General features: G+C 40.8%; 1 protein-coding gene across 1 annotated transcript in view; it reads left to right on the top strand.

Annotated features, from left to right (window-relative positions):
- Positions 1-24814, top strand: part of LOC124555964 (putative ammonium transporter 3) — a 237041-nt gene that overhangs the window by 146673 nt on the left and 65554 nt on the right. Inside the window, exon 7 of the mRNA XM_047130011.1 lies at positions 2770-2865. Coding sequence (XP_046985967.1) covers positions 2770-2865 — 96 coding nt within the window. The remainder of the gene's footprint in view (positions 1-2769; positions 2866-24814) is intronic.

Raw genomic sequence — 24814 nt, 5'->3', positions numbered from 1 at the left:
CAAATGTGGTGGGACGATGCTACTGAGAGCAGACAGCCCAGTTAGTGGGGTTGATCTCAGGGTGCCTGTTACAGTTCTCATGGTGTCATTCAGCTGAACGTCAACCTTACTGGCATGCACACTCCTGTACCAGACAGGTGCCCAGTGTTCAGCCACAGGATATACGGGAGATAAGGCCGCTGTACGGAGTGTGTCAGCTTGTGCACCCCAAGGAGTTCCAGCTAGTTTCCGGATAATGTTGTCCTGGTCTTTAACTTTTCTGCTTGTGATGTGAGGTGAGTCCTGTACGTAAGTGATCGGTCCAGTGTGATTCCAAGATTCTTAGGTTCAAATGGCTCTGAGCACTATGGGACTCAACTGCTGAGGTCATTAGTCCCCTAGAACTTAGAACTAGTTAAACCTAACTAACCTAAAGACATCACAAACATCCATGCCCGAGGCAGGATTCGAACCTGCGACCGTAGCGGTCTTGCGGTTCCAGACTGCAGCGCCTTTAACCGCACGGCCACTTCGGCCGGCAAGATTCTTAGGATGAGGGTTGTTTTTAACTGATTTGTTATAGAAGGTGACGTTGAGTGGCTGGTTTGCAAATCGGTTGTTGAGGTGGAAAGCTGTCACTTCAGTTTTTGTAGGGTTAGGGCACAATCTCCAATTTCTGTAGAAATCACAAAGTACTCTAAAGTGTTGTGTGAGCAGATTTTCTCCCTCTTCTAGGTGCTTGTTTTGGTACACAATGGCGGTATCGTCAGCGTAGCAGAACTTTCTAGACACAGGTTTTGGCATGTCACTTATGTACAGGTTGAACAATAGTGGGGCCAGGACAGAGGCTTGTGGTAGGCCGTTCTTAAGTTTATATGACTTGCTCGTTTTGTCAAGAAGACAGACTCGGAAATATCGGTTTTTCAGCATGATGGACAGTAGTGTTGTTGGTCTTAGGCATGGAACAGTTCACTTTAGCTTTAACATTAGTCCCTCCAACCACACAGTGTCGTAAGTAGGAGTTAGATCTACAAATGCTACTGAAGTTTTCAGCCCTTTCTGGAAACCAGCTTCGATATATGAAGTGAGCGCCAATACCTGCTCACAGCAGCTGCGGTATTGCCTGATGCCTGCTTGGTAAGTAGGCACTTTGCTGTCAACTGTTTGATAGATCCTATTGTAGATTAGCCGTTCCAGTAGTTTTCCGCCGGGATGTGACAACACTCTACTCGCATTAACAGTAAATGCAAATATCTTGCATCCCACATTCATATCAGTAGTTTATCTGTATAGTCTGTTTAAAGTAATATTGTAACTCTTGCTTACACCGCTGATAACAGTCTAATCTTGTCCAAGTAGCAGTCTATAGTTGCTCTTCGTGGCAAAAGTTTCCGGTTTAACTGTACTTAAAGGTGTAATTTCTTTAATAGAGGTAACACGTGTAATCTATTACATACAATGCTTTTTCTTTGTAAAATCTGTGGAATAACAATATGCATAATGCCCAGCCCACCACATATTGATACGATATAACCACCCTCTTTTAAGCAGATCTAAGTCGAAGTACATTTTTGTATATTACTTAGTATAGTAAACCCCTTCGAACCCATCATTTTTGTGCAAGTACTCTAACATTTTACCACATTTACATACAGTAAATGCAGATACATTGCATTCCCGTTTCGTATCCAGGCTTGTGCAATATTCTATGTGTTATTGTATATGCAAATTAATAAATATTTTGTACAAGAATATTCATGGTCTAATTGTATACCTTAGCAGGTGTGGGTTGATTTCTTCACCATCCAACTGTGATACAGATTCCCCACCCAGCCAAAGTATTTACAAAGTGTACGTCTTCTTCTTCTTCCAAATGTCTACTGCAAAATCTTCCCACAAGCGCACAATGCTACCTGTCAAAGCTTAGCCTTATATACACTACAACACATGGATTGTGGTGGGAAAGGGGTTAGTTAGCTGTCAAATGTTATGCAGTGCATTGTAGGCAGTTGTGTTGACTGTAGCCATCTTGAATACAGCTTTACGCTTACTGTATATGGTTGGTGGTAAACCACGGATTACCTCAGCTTTACCACTGTGGTTATTTCGCGAGACGTGCGTAGGCGTAAGTAATACATTGCCCACAATATAGTTCCTCTGATTTTTGCAACATTAAACTACTCCTCAGTGCACAACGCCTCTTTTGTAGCGTCCACCACTGGAGTTTGTTTAACATCTTGCGCCGACTAAACGATCCCTTGACAGAACACATCACTCTTTGTTGGATGTTCTGATCTGACCTGGTAAGGATCCCACCAACTTCAAAGGGGATAAACATATGGGACTTAAATAAAGAACCAATAAGCGCATTTGGTGGTCATTTCGTTTACATTAGATCTCAGTCAAGTGATCATTTGTTTATATAAGGATCAAACGATCTGACGGTCATTTTTTACTTAAGTCCACCAGCCAAGTGGGCAGCTTATTTACATTAAGGTCATAAATTATGATCGTATAAACATAACGGTGATTTCATTATTTAAATTAGGAAGAGCACATGTGCATGATTTCTTTACGTAAGAGCCAAGGCCTAGTGATGTCATTGTTTACATAAGGAGAATAATGGGTACTTTGTATTGGACCCTGAGGGCACAGACATAAATGGGATGAAAAGTGGACCAGAATACCCTTCCTACTCCTTATCTCTACTTTGGTGCATTCTATTATGTTTTTGCAGCTAAGAAGTAGTTTTAATTTTAGAGTATAATGTTTGCTCTCCCTTCCTTTCAGGCATGGCAGCCATCTGGGGTGTCCTTGCTGTTGGTCTGTTTGCTGAGAAACCGGTGTCACTTAACACGACACATGGCCGCTCAGGACTTCTAAAAGGTTAGAATTAGCAGAACGTCCATCGCACTGAATCCAGGCAACCGATAACCTATGTTACAATATCATAAGAATAAAAGGAGGAGGGGCAGAATGGAGAACCGTAGTACAGTTTGGAGGGCAGAGTGAAATCAAATACACACATCAAAAAAAGTTTTGCATCACCCTGGTTCCCAGAACTCATGAAGATAGACCTTGACTGTGGATATCGTATCACAGACACAGTCCCTTTGACTATTCAGAGATGTCATTAAAGCCGCCCAAAGATGTAAACAACCATGCATGAGCAGAGCCTATTAGACGGAGGGAGTCCGACAGTCGATCGGTTCTAGTCGGTCCACTAGGAAGGAGGTACACGGCTCGTGTTGTCTGTAGTTCAACCATGCCTAGACGGTCAGTACCACGGTTCGGTCGCGTCCGCATTGTTACTTTGTGCCACGAAGGGCTCTCGACAAGGGAAGTGTCCAGGCGTCTCGGAGTTAACCAAAGCGATGTTGTCCGGACACGGAGGAGATACAGAGAGACAGGAGCTATCGATTACATGCCTCGCTCAGGCCGCCCAAGGACTACTACTGCAGTGGATGACCTACGGTTTATGCCTCGGAGGAACCCTGAAAGCAACGCCACCATGTTGAACAATGCTTTTCGTGAAGCCACGGGACGTCGTGTTACGACTCAAACTGTGCGCAGTAGGCTGCATGATGCGCAACTTCGCTCCCGACATCCATGGCGAGGTCCATATTTGCAACCACGACACCATGCAGCGCGGGACAGATAGGACCAACAACATGCCGAATGGACGGCTCGGGCTTGGCATGACGTTCTCTTCATCGATGAGTGTCGCATATGCCTTCAACCAGACGGTCTTCGGAGACGTGTTTGGAGGCAACCCGGTCAGGCTGAACGCCTTAGACACACTGCCCAGCGAGTGCAACAAGGTGGAGGTTCCCTGCTGTTTTGGGGTGGCAATATGTGCGGCCGACGTACGCCGCTGATGGTCATGGAAGGCGCCGTCAAGGCTATACGATACGTGAATGACATCATCCGATCGATTGTGCACCATTGCGGCAGCATATTGGCGAGCCATTCGTCTTCGTGGACGACAATTCGTGCCCCCATCGTGCACATCTTATGAACTACTTCCTTGAGGATAACGACATCGCTGTAATAGAGTGGCCAGCATGTTCTCCAGACATGAACCCTATAGAACATGCCTGGGATAGATTGAAAAGGGCTCTTTATGGACGACGTGACCCACCACCAACTCTGAGGGATCTACGCCAAATCGCCGCTGAGAAGTGGGACAATCGGGACCAATAGTGCCTTGATGAACTTCTGGATAGTATGTCATGACGAATATAGGCATGCATCAATGCAGAGGACATGCTACTGGGTATTAGAGATACCGGTGTGTACAGCAATCTGGACCACCACCTCTGAATGTCTCGCTGTATGGTGGTACAACATGCAATGTGTGGTTTTCATGAGCAATAAAAAGGGCTGGAATGATGTTTATGTTGATCTCTGTTCCAATTTTCTGTACAGGCTCCAGAACTCTCGGAACCGAGGTGATGCAAAACTTTTTTGGTGTATGTATATTACCCGACTAAAATTTCCTATTTACAACATTTCATATTTGCAATACCAACGTAGATGAAAACCACAAACCACGTAACACTTCAGTTTCCATATTTAAAAGGTAATTGCAAAATATTTTTACTGCTAAATCAGACTTATGCTACTGGTTCAACAGTAGGTTACAGTGATTTATTAATTTCCCCTGTACAAATAACATTTACAGTGTAAAATCCCTCAATTACGACCACTTATTACTGAATATATCGAAGGGAGAGGAGGTGAAGGAAATGTAGAGTCTGCGGAATGGATTGTGTGAAACAAGGATTACGAGCACACCGCAAACCCATCATTTTAGTTTATAGTCAGTCGATATTCATGACGAAACATCTTGCAGTGCTATAGCAGAATACTCCTTACTCACTATTGAACGATGATGGGTGGGACGAAAGAACTGTCTGTTTTTCACAATGGGCAGATAACTACGAATGTTACAAACAGCTGAATGTGTGAGGTGTTATACCATGTTTTCTAATTTCCTTGCTTACGGAATGTAATAGGTACGTAAATACAAAAATGTTGTTAAGAGGAGTTCTGGCTTAGCTGGTTCCTTTGTAATTGCATCAAGTTGTGTCGTTCTCTGTTTCCTATACCTGTCCTTAAATAGATGAAATAGGGGTAGTTACTTCTTTGCTAGATCACTGTTCACTGAAATCATGCGTCAGCATATGTGTAGCATTAGTGCGTTTCGGTTCTTGGTTTTTTTTTTTTTTTTTTTAAATTGATATCTCTCCTGCAGATATAAACAGAATTAAGAATGACAAATTAGAATAGAACGAGGCAGCACAGTAGTTAATTTTTATTATCAAGCAAACTAGTGCAATGTAGATTTTAAACTTAAATTCTCAATAATGTAATAAGAAAACAAGGTGTGTACGTCATATAAGACAATCATAAATACGAGGGACATGTGAAGAATTCTCGACTTCGCAGTGGACGGTAAGTGATGCTCTTTTACCGATGCAGTCATCTTTTAGAGGATGCACTTTATCCAGGCTTCTCTAGTCAGAAGATTCCATCTCTGATGTGAGCTACCGGAACATTGCCCCTCCTCCATCGGCTCAAACTTTCATACGACCACGTGCTGATCCGAACATTTGAAAGCAGTATGGTTAATACTCACATTACGTGGACACTATTCAAGTCATTGCTGTCTCGCTTAGGAAAAGAATATCGAGCAAACACAAAAGGTAATCACAGCCCACAGTACAGCTTTATACCTTATACATCTGCTACCCTAGTTCTGTAACTGAGTAGCCAGGTACACCATGCATTCGCCTCAGTAAGTGGTCGTCAAGGTCTTCAGATTATAGCACTGTTGACTATTTATAAGGCTTCTTTCAACGACAGAATGGCCATATCTGTCTTTCTGCGACAGTAACAAACGCAATTTGTATGTCATAGCATAAGATCATGGCTTATATGTCACCTCCTCGCTACATGCTTGATATACTCGTACACCTGGACATCTCTTACCAGCTTCCTGTCGCCACATACCAAGGACTTGTAGAATCTAAGCATCCACTAATGTTAGCTGTTTTGCACGCCAAATGTGTGTAAATACACTGTTACTATGATGGACGCTCTATTTTTTTAAGTTCAATAATGGCAATGTTTCGCAAGCAATAGCACACTAAAATTGTTAATCATAATATCAGATGATATGCCACTGCTTAAAACCCGTGAATCTTCTATGATGAGGGGAATACTTTAAAGAAGAGGGAACACAATAGGAGAAGGAGAGCAAAGTATTTTGTTGATACAAAATAACATTTGATATTTGGACTGCCGACCTACGCAGACAGGGGCAAACGAATGCTGTCATCGTGTCCCCTTCACTTCCCTACCCTGAACCATGGCACTTTCCTTCCCCCCTCCGAAACCACGCCTTTTCCTCGGAAATAGGGCAATAAGAGATTAAAAGCCAACAAACATTTTACTCTATCAATCTTAATCCAGCATTTTAACGCCATTAGAAACGAAACAGCCAATTAGTATCTACCCCAGTGCCGACTGTTTCCATCTCTGTACGCTATCTGGTGCCAAAAGACGACTATGGTTCGATCTTTGTACCGAAATACTGCAGCACGCCAAAGAAACCAAAAATTGTCTATATTATTTATCAAAATACGTTAAGAGATGTTCTATGACAGTAAAAAACAAATTTGGATCACTTACTGGCCTTCTGATTTAATGTACAGGTTAAGCTAAACATGATGCCAAAAAATGACTGTGGTTCGATCTTTGAACCAAAAATAAAGTAGTACTTTAAGGAAACCAAAAAATTGTATGGTCTATTAGCATATATAAAGACTTGTTCTACAACAGTTCAAAACTAACGAGGCTCATTTACTGGCATTTCTGATGAAACTTACAGGTTAAAGTTCATATAACACCAAAACCCAACTGTGATTCTGTACCTGTACACACTTGGTGCAAGGCACAATTCACCTTCAAATTAAGTGGCACAATGTTATTTCTACATCTAAACCGCCTGTATTGTTTGTCAAAAACTCGTTTTAGTTCATCTAAAATCGATACACCACATGCCAGAGTCCGATATTGGGGCAGAGTGTATGCAGTGATCAGAGCCTCCCGCTCCAGTACTGGAACCCACACAATATTAGATTTTGCGCTTGCATACATCCTCTGCAACACTTGTTCTATCTGAGAGCATTTGGCAATTTAAATTAGCTTTTTGTTTCCTGCATGGTAATACTGTTAAGACATTCCACATCCTCTTGGAATGTATGATAGCAACTATTTCCCATATTCTAGTGAAATTTGCATATAGAACTTTTTGAGACTACCACATTTAGATGCAACGCAACAATCGTTTTAAAGAGGTGCAAACAAGGAGGTATATAAACAGATTTCTCGTGAATACCGTGCTCTAATACAGTAAGTGTCCCTGGACCCATCATTTTCTGTAAGTCCTCCTATGTATGACACTTTTCTTTGGTGTGTCCATTAAATGTTGATATCTTGTATTCCTCCCAGTTGTATCCAGATATTTCTATATATGGTGATTAGAGTAATTTGCATACCTTGTTTGGTGACACGGAATGTTTCTTTTTTTTCAGCAGCATACGGTATTATATTTTTCCTACATGGCAGTTGTTTTCACCAAATACTCCACTTTGCCTTTTGTGACTTCAACCTCTTCTATTTGTAGTTTCCTTTTGAGAACACAATTGACTGTACCTAAGGGAGCAACTTCTATTAAAACGAATTATTTAAGTCCGATCGATATATGGTTTCTTGTTTCTTCAGACCTGTGGAATAACAATATTCATGGGAGTCAGTCCTAATTTGGCAATATCTGTATTTGACGTTATTGTGTAGAATAATGTCCTGTACTAAGAAAAATATGTTTCTCCAACCTTAATACTCCTTGTTGGAATCTGTGTTAAAAGTTTCCACATGGTTCACAGGGAAATAATTAAAACTGTAGGCATACAGTACACAGTTTATTATCGTTTCTCGATCTCCATTGTCTGGAAGGTTTACCTGTACACTAGTTAACATTTCTGTATTCTTACTACCCCAGTGAACAAACTGCACAACACTATGAAGCACAACACAGCAATAGTTCTGTAAGCTATCCATTAGTTTACACTACATAGACGTGGTTAGCACAGAGTACAGCAGATTTCATCATAAATACCGTTTGTTAGTGTTTAATACATTTAGACGGTCTTGCATAGGGTTAAATACCCCATACATTCGTAGCTATAAGTCGTAGCTAAAGTGGAGTCATACGGTGTTCTTTAGCCAAGAACAACATAAAAGTTGCTCATACATGCATATCAAGGCACCTTGTAAAATCAGTGAAATGGTTACCAATATCTCTGTTCATTCTTGGGTTTGTTAGGTGACAAAAAAATTTGCTAAGTATCTTTACTCTCCAGTTGGAGCTAATCCACATTAAACTTCCTGTTCCAACTGTCTTATTGTTGTTCACAATCACACTGCTGTTTCCTTGGCAATCTTCTTGCATAGAGGAGACATGGATTGAGGTTATTTAATCACAAATTTCAATTTTGTTAGAAATTCCAGCGGTTTCTTGCTTTATATCCAAATCTATAAGGTAACCGTGGTACACACAGAGTTGCTGCAATATCCTAGTCAGTATATACCAATTCCACTGTATATGGTATAGCTACAGGATTTTTATATTTCGTCAAAATGGTATTCAGAGCTTCCTTACAAATTTTTTCCAGTATTACTCTTGCTATCACATTAACATACCCCTCCAGCAGAACTGGTAGACTCGTGTTGATGGTTCTTCTCACAGAGGTGAACTTGCAGAGTATACTATGTAGATAATCGTTAAATGCACCACACATTTCCTTCTTTAACATTATACTTCGTCCTCTCTCTAATTATTCTTGGCACTCCACTAGTACAGTGCTGCCCCCCTCTGGCAGCAAACTGATACATCTGCAGCCCACATCTCTGTATTATGACAAGTACAGTGAGACGTGCAAATCTGAATACTCGACTTGTCTGAGAGCTTGCTGACCAAGCATATGTACACATGGTGGCACAGTCTCTCTGACATTACAGACATCCAGTCCTCCTCTCACCCCCTCCACCTCCCTCCTCACCACAAGTTTGGCTTTGGCCCCAAGACTGAACCACAGTCGTGGGGTACAAAGAACAAGATGACTAACTCTGGGGTAACCACTGACTGACTGTTTATTTTTTAATGGCGGTAAAATACTGGATCACGATAAAATACTGGATCATGATTGAGAGAGCAAAATATATGCATGTTACTTTACATTACGTTACTACTTGTTCCATAGATCATGAATACTACATTTCATAATGATGTGAAACATATCAGCTTAAACAAAGTTTCTTTACATGTTACTTTTTTTTACAATTACCACTTCATTTATAAAAATTCATCTGTTCATAGAAAGAGTTATCATTCAGAAATTCTTTTAATTTGTTTTTAAATGCTGGTTGACTACCTGTCAAACTTTTAATGACATTTGGTAAATATCCAAAGACTTTTGTGGCAGCATAATTCACCCTTTTTTGTGCAAAAGTCAGATTTAACTAAAAATAGTGAAGAGTAACCTTTCTTCTGGGATTGTAGCTATGCACTTCGCTATCATTTTTGAATCATGATGAGTTACTAATAACAAATTTCATAAGTGAATATACGTATTGTGAAGGTACTATGAATATCCCCAGTTCCTTGAAAAATGTCTGCAAGGTGATCTTGGATGGGCTCCAGCTATTATTCTGATTATACACTTTTGTGCAATGCATACTTTTTCTCTGAATGATGAAATGCCCCACAAAATGATGCCATGAATGAAAATAGGCATAGTAGGTTAATGTCATGATATATTTGTCACCAAAACTTGCAAAACTTTGATAGCATAAGCAGATGAACTCAAACATTTCAGCAGATAATCAATGTGTTTCTTCCAATTCAATTTCTCATCCATGCACACACCCAAAAATTTTGAATATTCTGCCTCAGCAATAGACTTCTGTTCAATGTTTAAATCTGTCAAAGATGTTATGCCATAAAGAACAGCCCCACTGTGTTTTCTCAAAATTTAGTGAGAGTCCATATGCAGAGAACCGCTTAATAATTTTCTGAATGACATTATTTACAATTCCCTCAGCTATTTCTTGTTTCTCAGGTGTAATTATTATACTTGTATCATCAGCAAAAAGAACTAGCTTTCCATCTTCTTTAATACATAGTGGCAAGTCATTAATACATCTTAAGAACAATAAGGAACCCAACACTGAACCCTGTGGAACATCATTCTTGAAACCTCCCGAATTAGAGGAGTCTTCAGATTTTTGCAAACTATCTGTACTTTTAATGTCAATCTTCTGTGTTCTTCCAGTTAAATATGACTTACACCATTTGTGCTCTGTCCCACTCATACCACAATACTTGAGCTTATCTAGAAGAATTTCATGAGTCATACTGTCAAAAGCCTTTGAGAGATCACAAAGACTCCCATTGGGTGATGTTTAGTTATTCAGAGCATTTAATATCTGATCAGTGACAGGATATATAGAAATTTATGCTGAAAAGCCTTTCTAAAAACAAAACTGACAATCTGTTAATTCTTTATTTTTACAAATATGTGAAGGTACTCTTGAATACATTACTTTTTCAGAACTTTTGGATTAAGCTGTCAGAAATTAGAATGGCTGGTAGTTGTCAGCATCAGACCTATCCCCCTTTTTATGCAAAGGTTTAACAATAGTATATTTCAGTCTATCCAGAAAAATGCCCTCTTTCAGTGAGTTACTACATGTGTGGATTAGAGTCTTACTTATTTATTGAGAACAAGCTTTTAGTACTCTGTCAGAAATGCCATCAATTCCATGTAGTCTTTTAGTTTTGAGTGAATTTATTATTTTCCTAATTTCAGTAGGAGAGGTGGGTTGATATTCAATTTTATCAAATCGCATAATTATTTCGTCTTCAATATACAGCCTTGTATTTTCTAATGAACAGTTGGATTTCATTTTCTCTACAATATTTAAAAATGATTATTGAAAATATTTTCTATTTCTAACTTTTTGTTAACAAACTTTTGATTGAGTTTTATAGAAATACAATCTTTCTGTGCTCTCAGTTGCCCCGTTCCCCATTGAACAATAATCCGAATTCTTTTAGTATTGTTATCAGAGGTGCTAATCTAAGACATAATGCACATACTTCTGGAGTTTTTAATAACTTTTCCTAATGTGGTGCAGATTTTTAATAATATTTGATTGTCTCCGGATCATTACTCATTCTAGCTATAAGATAATTTCCTTTTTCTGTTTACAAGATATTTTCATCCCCTTAGGAAGCCATGGCTTTTTGGATGGTTTCTTACAATTATGTTTCACTGTTTTCTTAGGGAAACCATTATCAAACATACTCATGAATACATCATGATACAGGCTAAACTTGAAATTAATATCAGGTTCCCTCTACACCTCGTCCCAGGCTAACTGTTGCAAGCCTTCCCTAAAATTTGCAATTGTTAAATCTTTAATTTAATACATTATTTCGGAGGACTGTTTTGCAGTGCTGTATGGATCTATGTAGTATACTGTAAAGCTGTACATCAATATTTAGAAAAACCATTCGACAGGAAAACGTCTTATGTGATTAAATTTATCTTGGTGTACAAAAACATTATCTATCAGTGTACTGCTTTCCTGTACGATCCAAGTAAGAAAATCACTAACTGATGTCAAATACAAAGAACTAAGTAATAGTTCAAGGGCATTCTTTCTACAGACTCTTGAAATCCTCACAAGCAATAACTTACTTTCCTCTATCTGACAGATAGCACAACAAAGAATTCAGGTTTTTCAGAAACTGCTGAAAATTTCCCAATGGAGACCTATACACAGCTGCAATTATAAAAGAAACATTATTTAGTTTAAGTTCACAGGCACATTCTTCTGTATATGTTTCTCTCCACAAAATTGTTTATTTTCTAATTTTTCACATGCTAATAAATTTTAACATAATTTCCTCTATCTGTATTGTCTCTACTTACATGTGTTGAAAGCTTATTTCCACCTATATTTACCTTTCCCATGTTTGTGAGTATATGATTTTCATCCAGGCATAGTAAATCAATGCAGTCCTCCGTTTCGTAATCTTCTAAATAAACAAAAAGCTCATCTACTTGGTTTTTCAATCCCCTAATGGAATATACCTTTGATTATTTTTCACTGTACTTTTATAAGAATCTTGTTATATTTTAACATCTCTAGTACCTGTCTGTCTGAGTTTCTCATTAAGCTTAATTTCATTCAGTGTTGAATCATTATACACCGATCTTAGCCTAAAAAAGAGGTACTCTCATGAGTTTCAGTGCCCGCCCCCTTAAAGAGTTTTCTATCATCTGAGTCATTTACCCTTCCATTCCCTATTGAGATGCAGGCTATGCCTTTTGAAGTCCCACCCACCAGTAGTATCAAGACGTACCTAACCCATGCCAGCCAAAGCAGCCACACAAACACTCCTCACAAAGCTGTTCATTTGGGCTGATCATGCTGCATAAAAGCAGGAACTAAGCCAACATTTGTATGGTTCATTACAGACCCTACTTCTACCAGATCGCACTCAATATTGTAGCCCTGATCCCAATCAATACTACTTCCTGCCCCACCCACTATTGCAACATGATCCTGCTTTGTAAAACTCTTGCACAATGATACTACATCTTCTATCATTTGGCTAAGACATGCACTGGAATAGAAAAACTTGTTACCTGGTACCTGTCACCTAATTTTTCCTGCAAGATCCGGCCCACAGTCTTTACATGGCTACTACCTAATAACAGAACTAGCCTCCTACGTTCTACATTTTTCGGAACAGTTGGTTTCCTGGTGAAAGTCTGTTGAGTATTAATTACACTTACATCTACTTGAGCTCCTTCCTTCATTAACTGATGTAGCATGGCAAATGAATTGTTTGTGCCAATGCTAAAACTGTCTGATACTGTTCTTTTTCTGTCGCCCCTGTTCCTTGCTACAACTTTACACCTATCTTCACCCTTCTTCCTCTTTCACGTCATCAGCTTCACCCTACCACTATCCAGTTCAGTCTTAAGGGCTCTAATATTTCTTCCTGTTCAGCTGTTTTCTTGTCCCTTAAAAATATTTTGCAATACGGTACCATGGAAGAGACCCATTTACGTTTCCATCTCCACGCTACTGCATTCCCCCCAATGTAACGATCTGTCACAACAGCTGCATAGAACCCCAGAGCTAACTTTCCTAGGCAGCTCAAACTCTTCTCGCTCATTGTTGTTAACAATCCTTTTACAAAACTTATCAAGACAACAGTAATATTCTGTTAACTACAGATCACAAGAGACGCTAAAGTTATGTGGAACATTAATATATGTGTATACTATTAAAATAGTAACACGATGCACTTAAAATAAGATTAAAACTCAATATTTATATACCAAAAAAATTAGACCTAAGATCGCTTACGCGCGATATGAACCTTACGCATTTGGAAAAGAAATAAATGATAGAACTTAAAACCTTTAATTCCCCAAGTAGATACGGCTCTACTAAATGTAAGTGTAACGAAAACAACCCAAATTCTTCAGTTAATAGTTACACAGACGTCTTAAATTTGTATGAAAACCTATGTCTAAAGTAATGGGAAATATTCCGTTAGGATAAGGGTTTTTTTTTCGGGAAATACGTCGGAAGAAGTGAAACGTTCAATGAATAAGATGATATAGGCTCTAATTAGCTTCCTGATGGTTAACATGAACTTAATTGACAGTTGTTATAGAAGTAACTACTTATCTTCACGAGCTCACTAACCAAGCATTTGCAGTATGTGTTAGGGCTGCCAGAAATTGGCTTAAAATCTCTCTCATGGGCTTATACCCAGGAAAATGGCATTGTTTGGCAGAGGCGGGGCAGGAGCATAGCTTAGAATGGGTGAGGGCTCAAGTGTTCCAGTTATAAGGGATGGATATGTGGATGGGGTGCTTAATTCTCATTGGTCCAGAGGGCGAGGAGGGTAGAGAGAGGGTGGGTTGCCGCCGTTTTCGTGCCACATAATGGCTGTAGAGCTACTTCATGACTCTGAATATAAGTTGCACAACTGCCTATGTAGGATTCCCCAGGTTGACTTTAATCTATTGCTTATGGTTGCCTTGGGGAGGGGGAGGGGAGGGGGAGCACAATGAGCCCAAGTGTGTACCCTAACACCAGATGTGTAACCTTATACTCATGGTCAAGGTCGGCCACTACCAGTACACTGTCCTACTCTTGTGCATCGCTATGACTTTTGCGTGGCGATCTCGTCGTTCTTTTACCTCAGCGGGCGAATAACCATAGATGTTTTAATACCGCGTCAACTATACCCGCGCCGGCGAAACATTGCACTTCACAGTACGCTTTTAGTCAAGTTAAGTTGGCTATACTGTAATAGCGATGTTGCAACAGCACCCTCTATACACACAACAGACGATACAGTTCTCCGTCCCGTCTCGTGAATGCAAGCGATTGAGCAATTACAGGGTATGTAAAAACTCGTTTTTAGTTATACTACAATGACAAGAAGTAAACAATCGTATAATAATGCACGTAAAAGCATAACAATACACTTCCTTTCAATAACGAAGCAAATAAATACCGAAAACAAGCATCTGACGACTGGTACTTTAAAAATCAATACTGTACATAGTTTACAAAGTAAATAATAACCGAGATTGCAATAAATATCCAATATTAGTAATTCTTCACTCACCAATTTACAGCGATAATGGCGCAATTCCATCCAGCTCGCCATCGTCACTGTTGTCCGATTCATCGCCAAAACCGTCTTCATCGTCGTCATCAGCAAGACAAATCATTAACTGTTCATGGCCACTGATAATGCCTTCTATTGTCTGTGCTGCTCGTATACGCTTCTCGATGTGCTCAACTTTTTTCCTCCATGAGGCTGCATCCACAGTCACAAGAGCTTCACGCAACAGCTTTTCCACCTCTGTTACTGTAAAGGACTTGTTGTTGTTCCTTACGTACATTTTTACATCACTCCATACTAACTCAATAGGGTTGAAATGGCAGTCATATGGTGGCATCCGTATTACACTATGACCCTGCTCCCTGGCAATTTCATCTACTACATATGTAGATGTCGTAGGCTTATTTTCTTTAACAAGAGAATATAATAGAACCTTTGTCATACTCACATCCGCTGCAATATTTCGAGCCTGTAACCACTGCACCATAACTTCTTTCCGATCATTTGTGGTTGGGGCTTTGTTCAGTATCACCGAATGATATGGAGCATTGTCCATTACAATTGTTGTAGGGACATGAAATTGTTTTAGAAGGTTCCTGAACCACTCAACAAATCGTGTGTGATCAATACCTTCATGGTAATCACCAGTCTTTTTTTATCTAAAAACTAAAAGTGCGTCGGGGACAAAACCACTGGAGGAGCCTGCATGGACCACAATTAATCTAGCTCCTCTTCCCGTCGGCTGATGACCGCTACTGCTGAGTGTGTTATCCGTCCAGCAATTACTGACAGTTTCCCCGGCATAAACCCACGTTTCGTCTAGCCAAATTATGGAATGAATGTCTTTGCCCACAATTTTGCGCAAGAAAATGCTTCGAGCGGTAACAATATGTGCCCTTTCTGACAATACTTTGCGTCCGTCTAGCGTTTTGTAACGGAAACCCATATTTTTAGCACAATTTTTAGTGATGTTTTACCACCCCTGAAGAGTTCACTTTCTTTTAAAGAGACTAATAACTTAGCTACAGTTGGATACTCTTTTCTGCTGTAGTAAGCATAAACATGCCTGCGAATTGCATCAGTCTGGAAAGAATCTAAATCTGTGATAGGACTAGGCTGCTTTTTCTTCTTTCCCGAGGTCATTAAAAATGTATTATTTGATTCAGACAGCTCGGAATCATTACGGCCCACTTCAGTATCTTCCAAGTTTTGTAGTAATACTCCCTTACTTACTACGGTTCTTGCACTAATTCCAAGAGTTTTCGACGTACGTTCCACCACTTTACCGGCAGGAATTGATGGCTGTCCATGAATGCTTACGTAGTTTTTCTCCTGCTCGTAAAACTCACGAGTTCTGCGTAGTAACTCCAGTGCGGCACCCCTCGACGCAAAGGATTGTCACTAGGTGAACGAAGTCTTTTCTGTGGCATTTTCCAAGTATGTAAACTCACAAAATGGCTCTGAGCACTATGGGACTTAACATCTTAGGTCATCAGTCCCCTAGAACTTAGAACTAATTAAACCTAACTAACCTAAGGACATCACACACATCCATGCCCGAGGCAGGATTCGAACCTGCGACCGTAGCAGTCACGCGGTTCCGGACTGCAGCGCCTAGAACCGCACGACCACCGCGGCCGGCTGGAAACTCACAGCGTAACAAAAGTCACAACGATATAGAACACAGTACAACGAAAACACGTGGTAAACAACATACATTTCACGTTGTTTACACATTCACTAAACAAAGCCGGCAACGCGGAAACTTTGACGTCACAGCACGTAACAGCAGTGCTCACTGCGCTATGATTGGCTGGCGCCCCACGCTGAACGCCTAGAGCCTCTCTTTCTTCACTTGCTACACTGTTACGCTGCCAACTTCATACGCAAATATCAAGTGCAATGTTTCAGCGGCCCGGGTATAGCTCTGGGTTGCAGATGTCCCTTCTTCAATCCACCATAGTTTTTATAATGTTTAGCTTTTGTTGTGTTGGTGGTTCGACTCCCAGTGTAGGTAACGGTCTGTGTGCGTGGGTTTTCTGTGAACTGTGTGACCTAAGCTATCATCTTCTTTCTTGAAAACTAGCACATCATGAAAATTTAATCTTCCACCTACCTCCTCCTCGAAGATAAACTGAAATTAGGATTAACCCCGTTTGAGATGCTTCTGAAAACGACCTAGTTCCTCTCTGCCGTGCCTCCACATTGCAAACGTAAATCAGGGAACCAAATGCACGAATTTTTGTTGGCAGTTTCCAATACCTCCTCCTCTAATTTTCGTCCCGTGGTCGTGAGGCAATATTTAAAAAGTTTTCCAGTACAGGAGGAAAAATCCGATTCAGCTCTCGCAACACCTCATTGGCTGGAACCATAGTAAAATAGTGATGTTACATCACAATTAACTAATAAGTCCTGCGGCTGGACCACCTTTAGATATTGCTTCACGATCACGTATTTGAAGTGAAACGATAAGCTATATGAACAGACGGATGGCGTGGCAATGGGGAGACCCTTAAGCCCAGATATAGCGAATTTCATTGTGGAAAAATTCTGGGAGCAGGCACTTGAAACTACCAACAAAAAGCCAAATATTTGGTTCCTCTGCGTAGCCGATACGTTTGTTTTGTGGAGGTATGGCAGACAGGCCTTAGGTCAATTAAAACTGTGAGCCGGACCGAGACTCGAACTCGAGACCTCTGCCTTTCGCAGGCAAGTGCTCAACCAATTGAACTACCCAAGCATGACTCACGCCCCATCCTCACAGCTCCAATTCCGCCAGTACCTCGTCTCCTACCTTTCAAACTTGGAGCTGTGAGGAGGGGCCGTGAGTCGTGCTTGGGTAGCTCAGATGGCAGAGCACTTGCCCGCGAAAGGCAAGGGTCCCAAGTTCGTGTCTCGGTCCAGCACACAGTTTTAATCTGCCAGGAAGTTTTATATCAGCGCACACTCCGCTGGAGAGTGAAAATCTCATTCAGGCCTTATGTCGTTTTCAAAAGCATGTCAACGAGATTAATCCGAAGATTCAGTTTACCATGGAGGGGGAGACAAGAGGAAGACTAAATTTTCTTGTTACGCCAGTTTTCAAGAAAGAAGATGGTAGCTTAGGCCACACAGTTTACCATAAACCCACGCACACAGACTGTTAGCTACTCCTGGACTCGAACCGTGACCCACAACAAAAGTGAGGCATCATAAAAACGCTGGCAGATAGAGCAAGGAATATCTAACGAATCAGAGCTGCTTTGTGCGTAATTAACAACACCTCGCAAGTGCACTGCTCAAGAATGGTTATTCGTCCGCTGAGGAAAAAAGAGCGCTGAAGACTGCCACGCAAAATCACAGCTTGTGAAATCGAAGGTTTTCCCATTAACGACGTTACTGACCACATAAGAAAAATCTTGACAAAACGGAACATCGCGATAATCTAAAAACCCACCCGGAAGATATAGTATCACCTAAAACTGTCCATGAATGCTTTCAAACCGCTGGAAAGAAAATGAATTTGTAGGGTACGGTGTAGTTGTGGGGAGGTGTACGTTGCTACTACAAAAAGGACGGCGAAGAAACGACTAGAAAAGCACAAGGGCAACTGTAGAAGGAGGTATATTGACAGATCAGTTGTTGCAGAACACTCTTTGCAGCCAGGAGACCACAGCATTCATTTTGATAGGACTCTAGTACTGACCCCCACCAATTGATGGCATGAAAGACTACAAAAAGAGGCCATAGAGATTGTTAAACACACTAGGAATTTCGACAGGAAAGAGGAGGCCGTGAAATTGTATGACACCCGGATTTTGGAGCTGAAGAAGATATGTACTAGTCTTCCACCATAGATAGGGTGACAGCAAAAGCAGACGACGGCTACCGACAACTGCCAATTACGCTCGGATATTCAAAGCATGTGACGCCATGCCACTGACCGGAAACACGCGTAAACGGTATTTTGCTGCTAGTGTTGACGGTGCTGGATTTAGTGCACGAACTGACCTCTCTATTATGTCCTATAAATGTTCGATGGATTCATGTCGAGCGATCTGGGTGATCAAACCATTCGCTCGAATTGCCCAGGATTATCGGAAAAATTGTCCGGTGATTATTATCATTGAACAGTCAGGAATTCCTATTACAACAGATGCGATTAAAAGCATGCTTTCTGATATACAAGAAGAGGTTAGCACCGGAAGCGCTCTTAGAGGGAAAAGTTAGGAAAGTAAACCAAAGTATTTGCCCCGAAATGGGACTTCTTTGTCATCATTGAGATAGAACAATGAGCCTGTATTGTTAAATCGTATGAGACGCTTCCTCTAAGCAAGAAAAAGTTATTTGCCATAAATGCAAAAACCAAGACTTTTAAAAGTGCCCTAACAGTGAGAATAATGATATCATACAAAACAGAACCTCAAACGTCTTGAGTACAGTGTTTTTGAGTGGTTCTAATAATTGAAGTGATTGATATACTGATTCTCCAAATCTGCAAAACCTATAAACGCAGGTTTGCCTTTCCTTAACCTTTCTTTTACGTTAAGTCGTATGGTCAGTACTGCCTTCCATGTTCTTACATTCCTCAAGAATCCAAACTGATCTTCCCCAAGCTGACTGATCTGACTTTGTAACATTGACCAACTTGGTCTGACTGTGCTGGTACTGTGAAAGGCTAAAATAAAGGCGAAACTACAGTTGTTATTTGTCATGAGGGGTCAAGAAAAGAAAAAAGAACAATGTAAATTTTGTGGACTGTACAGCTCATAGCATTTTTAGGAGGGTTACTTCAAAGTTTTAAGCTTAATCAAAGCATCCGAGTGAACATATATGATCTGTGAGCAATGATCTTTTGCATATCTTTCTTTCATATACAAGTGTTTTTGCTTTCCTCATGCCTTGTCATCTTATGCATACCATGTGTTAAGTCTGTTCATTATATATCACGTAGCGCTGAGTGGAGCAGAGTGTGCAAGTTTCTTTTAACATGAAGTGGTCTAATAAACTGTTCAGTAATATGTCTGCTAGTGTTCTCAGTACATGTACATAATAAGAGAATTCCACATGACAGAAAACTATCACAATGTTGACCGAAACAGCACACAATATGGTCAATTTGGCCTCTAGACACTGGGAGCCGCATCAGCCAAGTTTTGAGCCAATATCATGTATTGCAGTCAGGTGTCCCTCACAGCTATTGATGATAGTCTGAGAGCTGTGCAGTACTGAGCAACTGAATGGAATGGATTGTGGTATTTTCTGACAAAAACCCAACTAAACATTCTTTGGATTTGCTGACACTTGCAATGACTCGTCACATAAAGCCCCGCCACATAAAATATAGGGGACTGATGACCATAGATGTTAAGTCCCATAGTGCTCAGAGCCACATAATGTATGACCTCAGGTGGGTAGTCATTGAAGATCTGGACAGGCTAGAGCAGCATTACCTTGCCAACCTAAGGCACAGCCTGCCAAGGAAGATCCACACACGTTACAATGCACATGATGGGGCAATATAATATTGAATGTTACCCAGCAGGATATTTTTATTTCACAGATGTTCAAAGGTGTGCACTTTTGAACAAATTTCCTTATTTTGGTAACTGTTTTGGTTTTATTTCACAGTAAAAATATTTTTTTTTAATTTCATAAGGCATATTCTTTCATCTTTTGCTTTCATTAAATCTAAGTCAACACACATTGTAGTGTAGTGATAGCAAGAAGCAGCACAGAAACAGTACTTAGACTGCATTCAGTGACTGACTGGATTAGTGCTGTATACACAGAAGTGACAATAGTCATGGGATATCTCATATTATGTCAGGCTTCCTCTTGCCCAGTGCAGTGCAACACCACTACGTGGCATGGACTCAACAAATCGTTGGAAGTCCCCTGCAGAAATACTGCGTCATGCTGACTGTGTAGCCGTCCATAATTGCGAAAGTGTTAACGGTCCAGGATTTTCTTCACGAACTGACCTCTCGATATGTTCCATCAATGTTCAATGGGATTCATGTCGAGCGATCTGGGTGACCAGACCGTTTGCTCGAATTGTGAACAGTATTCTTCAAACAAATCACTAACAACTGTGGCCTGGTTACATGGTGCATTGTCATCCATAAAAGAATCATCGTTGTTTGGAAACATGAAGTCCATGAACGGCTGCAAATGGTCTCCATGTAGCCGTACATAACAATTTTCAGTCAGTGATCGGTTCTCTTGGATCCAATTAAACACAGCCCACACCATTGCACAGTGCTTGTTGACAACTTGTATCCATGGGTTCGTCGGGTCTGTGCCACATTCGAAACCTAACATCAGCTTTTACGAACTGAAACTGGGACTCATGTGACCAGGTCACGGTTTCCAGTCGCCTAGGATCCAACCTATATGGTCACGAGCCCAGGAGAGGCGCTGCAGGCGATGTCGTGACGTTAGCAAAGACACTCGTGTAAGTCGTCTGCTGCTATAGTCCATTAACACCAAATTTCGCCACAGTGTCCTAACGGATACTTTCGTCATACGTCCCAATTTGATTCGTGTTATTTCTTGAATTGTTTGTTTATTAGCAGTGATAGTTCTACAAAAACACGTCTGCTCTTGGTCGTTAAGTGAAAGCCGTCGACCACAGTGTTGCCTGTGGTGAGAAATAATGCCTGAAATTTGACATTCTCGACACGCTCTTGACACTGTCGATCTCCGAACATTGAATTCACTAACTATATCCAAAATGGAATGTCCCATGCGTTTGTCTCCAACTCACATTCCGCGTTCAGAGACTATTAATTCCCGTCGTGCGGCCATAACCATGTCAGAAATCTTTTCATAAATCACCTGAGTACAATTGACAGCTATGTATTGCTCTTTAATAACTTGTGTAAGCGACACTACCGCCGTCCATACTATGCATATCACTATCTCATGAGGTTTGTCACCTCTGTGTACTTTGTTATATAGAAGTACAAAGTTCAATGATGGATAGGGACTATACCTGCTTTTATGGATGCAGAGAAAATTGACCACATTTTGGGAACAGTTGTTAACTAGTGTTGCCCAGGCTGCTAACCTGGACTGTACTGGAGTTAATGCACTTAGGCCAAAAGCTGTAGCACCTCTGGTACCTTTAGTTTTGCCTACAATCCCTGACGCCACAGTGGTTTCTGATACGCTCGACATGGCGCGTTCACAATCGCCTCAATATGAATGGCAAACAATAGCTGGGTCACGAACCTCTGTATAGCTGTCCCTTATGCCTTAAAACAGCTTTGAGGTCTCGCCCATCGACGAAATACATTTGAGCCAGCACTATATTCCTTGTGTGTTGAAACTGGGTAACTCTTCCTGAAAGGTGTAGACAAGTGCAGCAGTTCCCAATGTTAGGTAGGTGATAGAGTCCCTTAGAGAAGTAGCAAGCAGTTCGGGAAGGAACACTAGTGTCCAGTCTGTATGCTTGCCAGGAGACCTTACCAGAGAAGTGGAGGAGGCTCTGCTGATGGCTATGGACCACCCTGGATGCCACCAGCTGCAGATCGTGAGTCACATTATCACCAATGACTGCAGCTTGGTTTCTGAGGCCATCCTCGGTTCCTACAGGCAACTGGCTTCATTGGTGAAGAAATCCAGCCTCGTGCATTGGGCTGAAGCTGAACTAGCGATTTGCAACAACGTTCCCCGTGCCAGTCTCGTCCTCTTGTTTGCAGCTGAATTATTGTAGTTATAGTATTAGGGAGAAATTTCAACACACCAGCTATAGACTTAAATACTGAAGTGTTTATGGTCTGAAGTAGAGAAACTTCTAAGTGCCTTATCAAAAAGTTACAGCATCCAAAACTGACTCATTAAGGTCACATCTTAAATATCTTTGTTAGAAACAGGCCCTAACTTGTCGATTCAGTTAACACACAGCACGGAATCAATGATTATAAGATTATTATATCATCACTGACTATGGGTGTCAATAAGAAAATAAATAAAGATAGGAATATATTTATTCTTAGTAAATGTCAAAAAACAGATTTCAAATTACCTGAGTTTTCGACATCAGTCCTTCATGTCTGGGGTTGAAAATGTTGAGTATATGGGAAAATGGAGTGCAGTGAAACATAGGACACAGTGAAATAAGACTACCCCTTTTTTAAGAGTAAGATTTGACTGGTAGTGCTCCTAGTGGGACAGGTTGGAGCTATTTCACTGCTCTTGATACAGTATCTAAATGGTTGCCATAGCACAGAGCTTCATTATATCAGAGTGTTTGTTTTAGCAGTGGAAAAGTAAATTTTTGATGCATTGTAATGTTTTCACCTGATACAAGTATCAGTGATATTAGAATATTATGTTATATTCCCCACACTACGTGATCCAAAGTATGTGTTTGCCATGTCGTAGACATTAATATGGGATGTATCAACCCTCCATTTTTATGATGGGGGTGAACTCTGCTGGGGACACTTTCAGTGAGGGGTCTTAATGCCTAAGGAAGAATGGCAGTGATGTTTAACCTAGAATCTGGAGCGAAGCCGACATTGTAACTCATCTCAAAGATGTTTCATTCAGATCAGGGTCGGACCTGGGCAGGCCAGTCCATTACAGGGATGTTATTGTCCACATATCATTACCTCATAGATGCTGATACAACCATAATCTCCAAACTGTTTCTCTGTTGTATGCAATGCTGTAAAATGTGTTCATATCAATCCACATTTATTGTTTCCTAAGGTCAATAATGGGCCACTTCCTGACCACAGAAAACACCCCCATACCATAATACCACCTCCTCTATACTTCATTGTTGGCATTACACATAATGGCAGGTTACATTCTCCAGGCATTCGCCAAACCAAGCAGTTTCATTGGATTGCCACAGGTTCCACTATCATTTATCAATTCAGATCACTCCTATCCAGCCATTCACTGTCCAGTGGTGTCACTCTTTACACCGCTTCAGGTATTACTCAGCACTGACTAGAGAAATGTGCGGCTTATGAGGAACTGCTTCGTCATTGTAACCCATTTCTTTGAACTTCCTGTATACAGTCAGTGAGATAGCTAGATACCATCGTAACGACCAGGAGAGTGGTGTGCTGACCCCACGCCCCTCCTATCCAAGTCCTCTTCAGAGGATGACACGGCAGTCGGATGGTCCCGGTAGGCCACTCGTGGCCTGAAGACGAGGTGCTTAGACTGCTGGTAGCACTTTGGTATTCACTAGTGATTCCGTCTTCCCAGTTCCCACATCACTAGGTGTAAAAAACGGTTGGTTGTCAAAATATGCTCGACAAAACCTTATTTCGTCAGCATTCAAATAATGGTTAACAAACGTCAGACATTATTTTTGAAGTACATATGAGGCGACAGGGTGGAAAAGTTTCTAGCCTAACAAATAAAGAATGACAGAATTTTTAATATATCGATTTATTTTTCAATATAATATCCATGTACGCTAATGCACTTGCAGACGTACTAAGATAACTCCTGAAAACCATTCAAATAAAAGGTCTGCGATTTAGAGTCCAACCAAGCGTTCACAGCATCAATCACAGCATCAATCACTGTATCATTATTGTCAAATCGTCGTCTTTTGAGGTCTTTTTTTTAGGTTTGGGAAAAGGAAAACGTCTGATGGAGCCAAATCTGCAGAATATGACGTATGGCGTAATAATTCTAACCTGCAGTCACGCAGAGTTTCCATTGTTGTGAGGGCTTTTTGCGCCGGTGCGTTGTCCTGATCCAAAAAAACTCTACACGCCAACTTTCCGTGCCTTTTTTCTTTATCTCTTCTCTCAAATGGCGCAGGAGGGTGCAGTAGTATGATAGTTACCTTTTGCACGTAATCCATCATTATTATCCCTTCTGCATCCCAGAAGACCAGTGCCATCACCTTACTAGCTGATTTTGGCACCCAGAATTTCTTTGGGGTAGGGGATGAAGAATGTTTAGATTGTTGTGACTGTTATTTTGTCTTAGGATCGAAGTGGTGAACCAACATTTCGTCCATTGTCACATACTTTGCAAGAAAGCCGTCTTCATCCACTTCAAATTGGCGGACGATTTCTTTGG

The sequence above is a fragment of the Schistocerca americana genome, chromosome X, assembly GCF_021461395.2.
Source record: "Schistocerca americana isolate TAMUIC-IGC-003095 chromosome X, iqSchAmer2.1, whole genome shotgun sequence".
NCBI classification, from domain to species: Eukaryota; Metazoa; Arthropoda; class Insecta; order Orthoptera; family Acrididae; genus Schistocerca; species Schistocerca americana.
The sequence above is the reverse complement of the archived record's forward strand: the minus strand, read 5'-3'. Positions and strand labels throughout refer to the sequence as shown.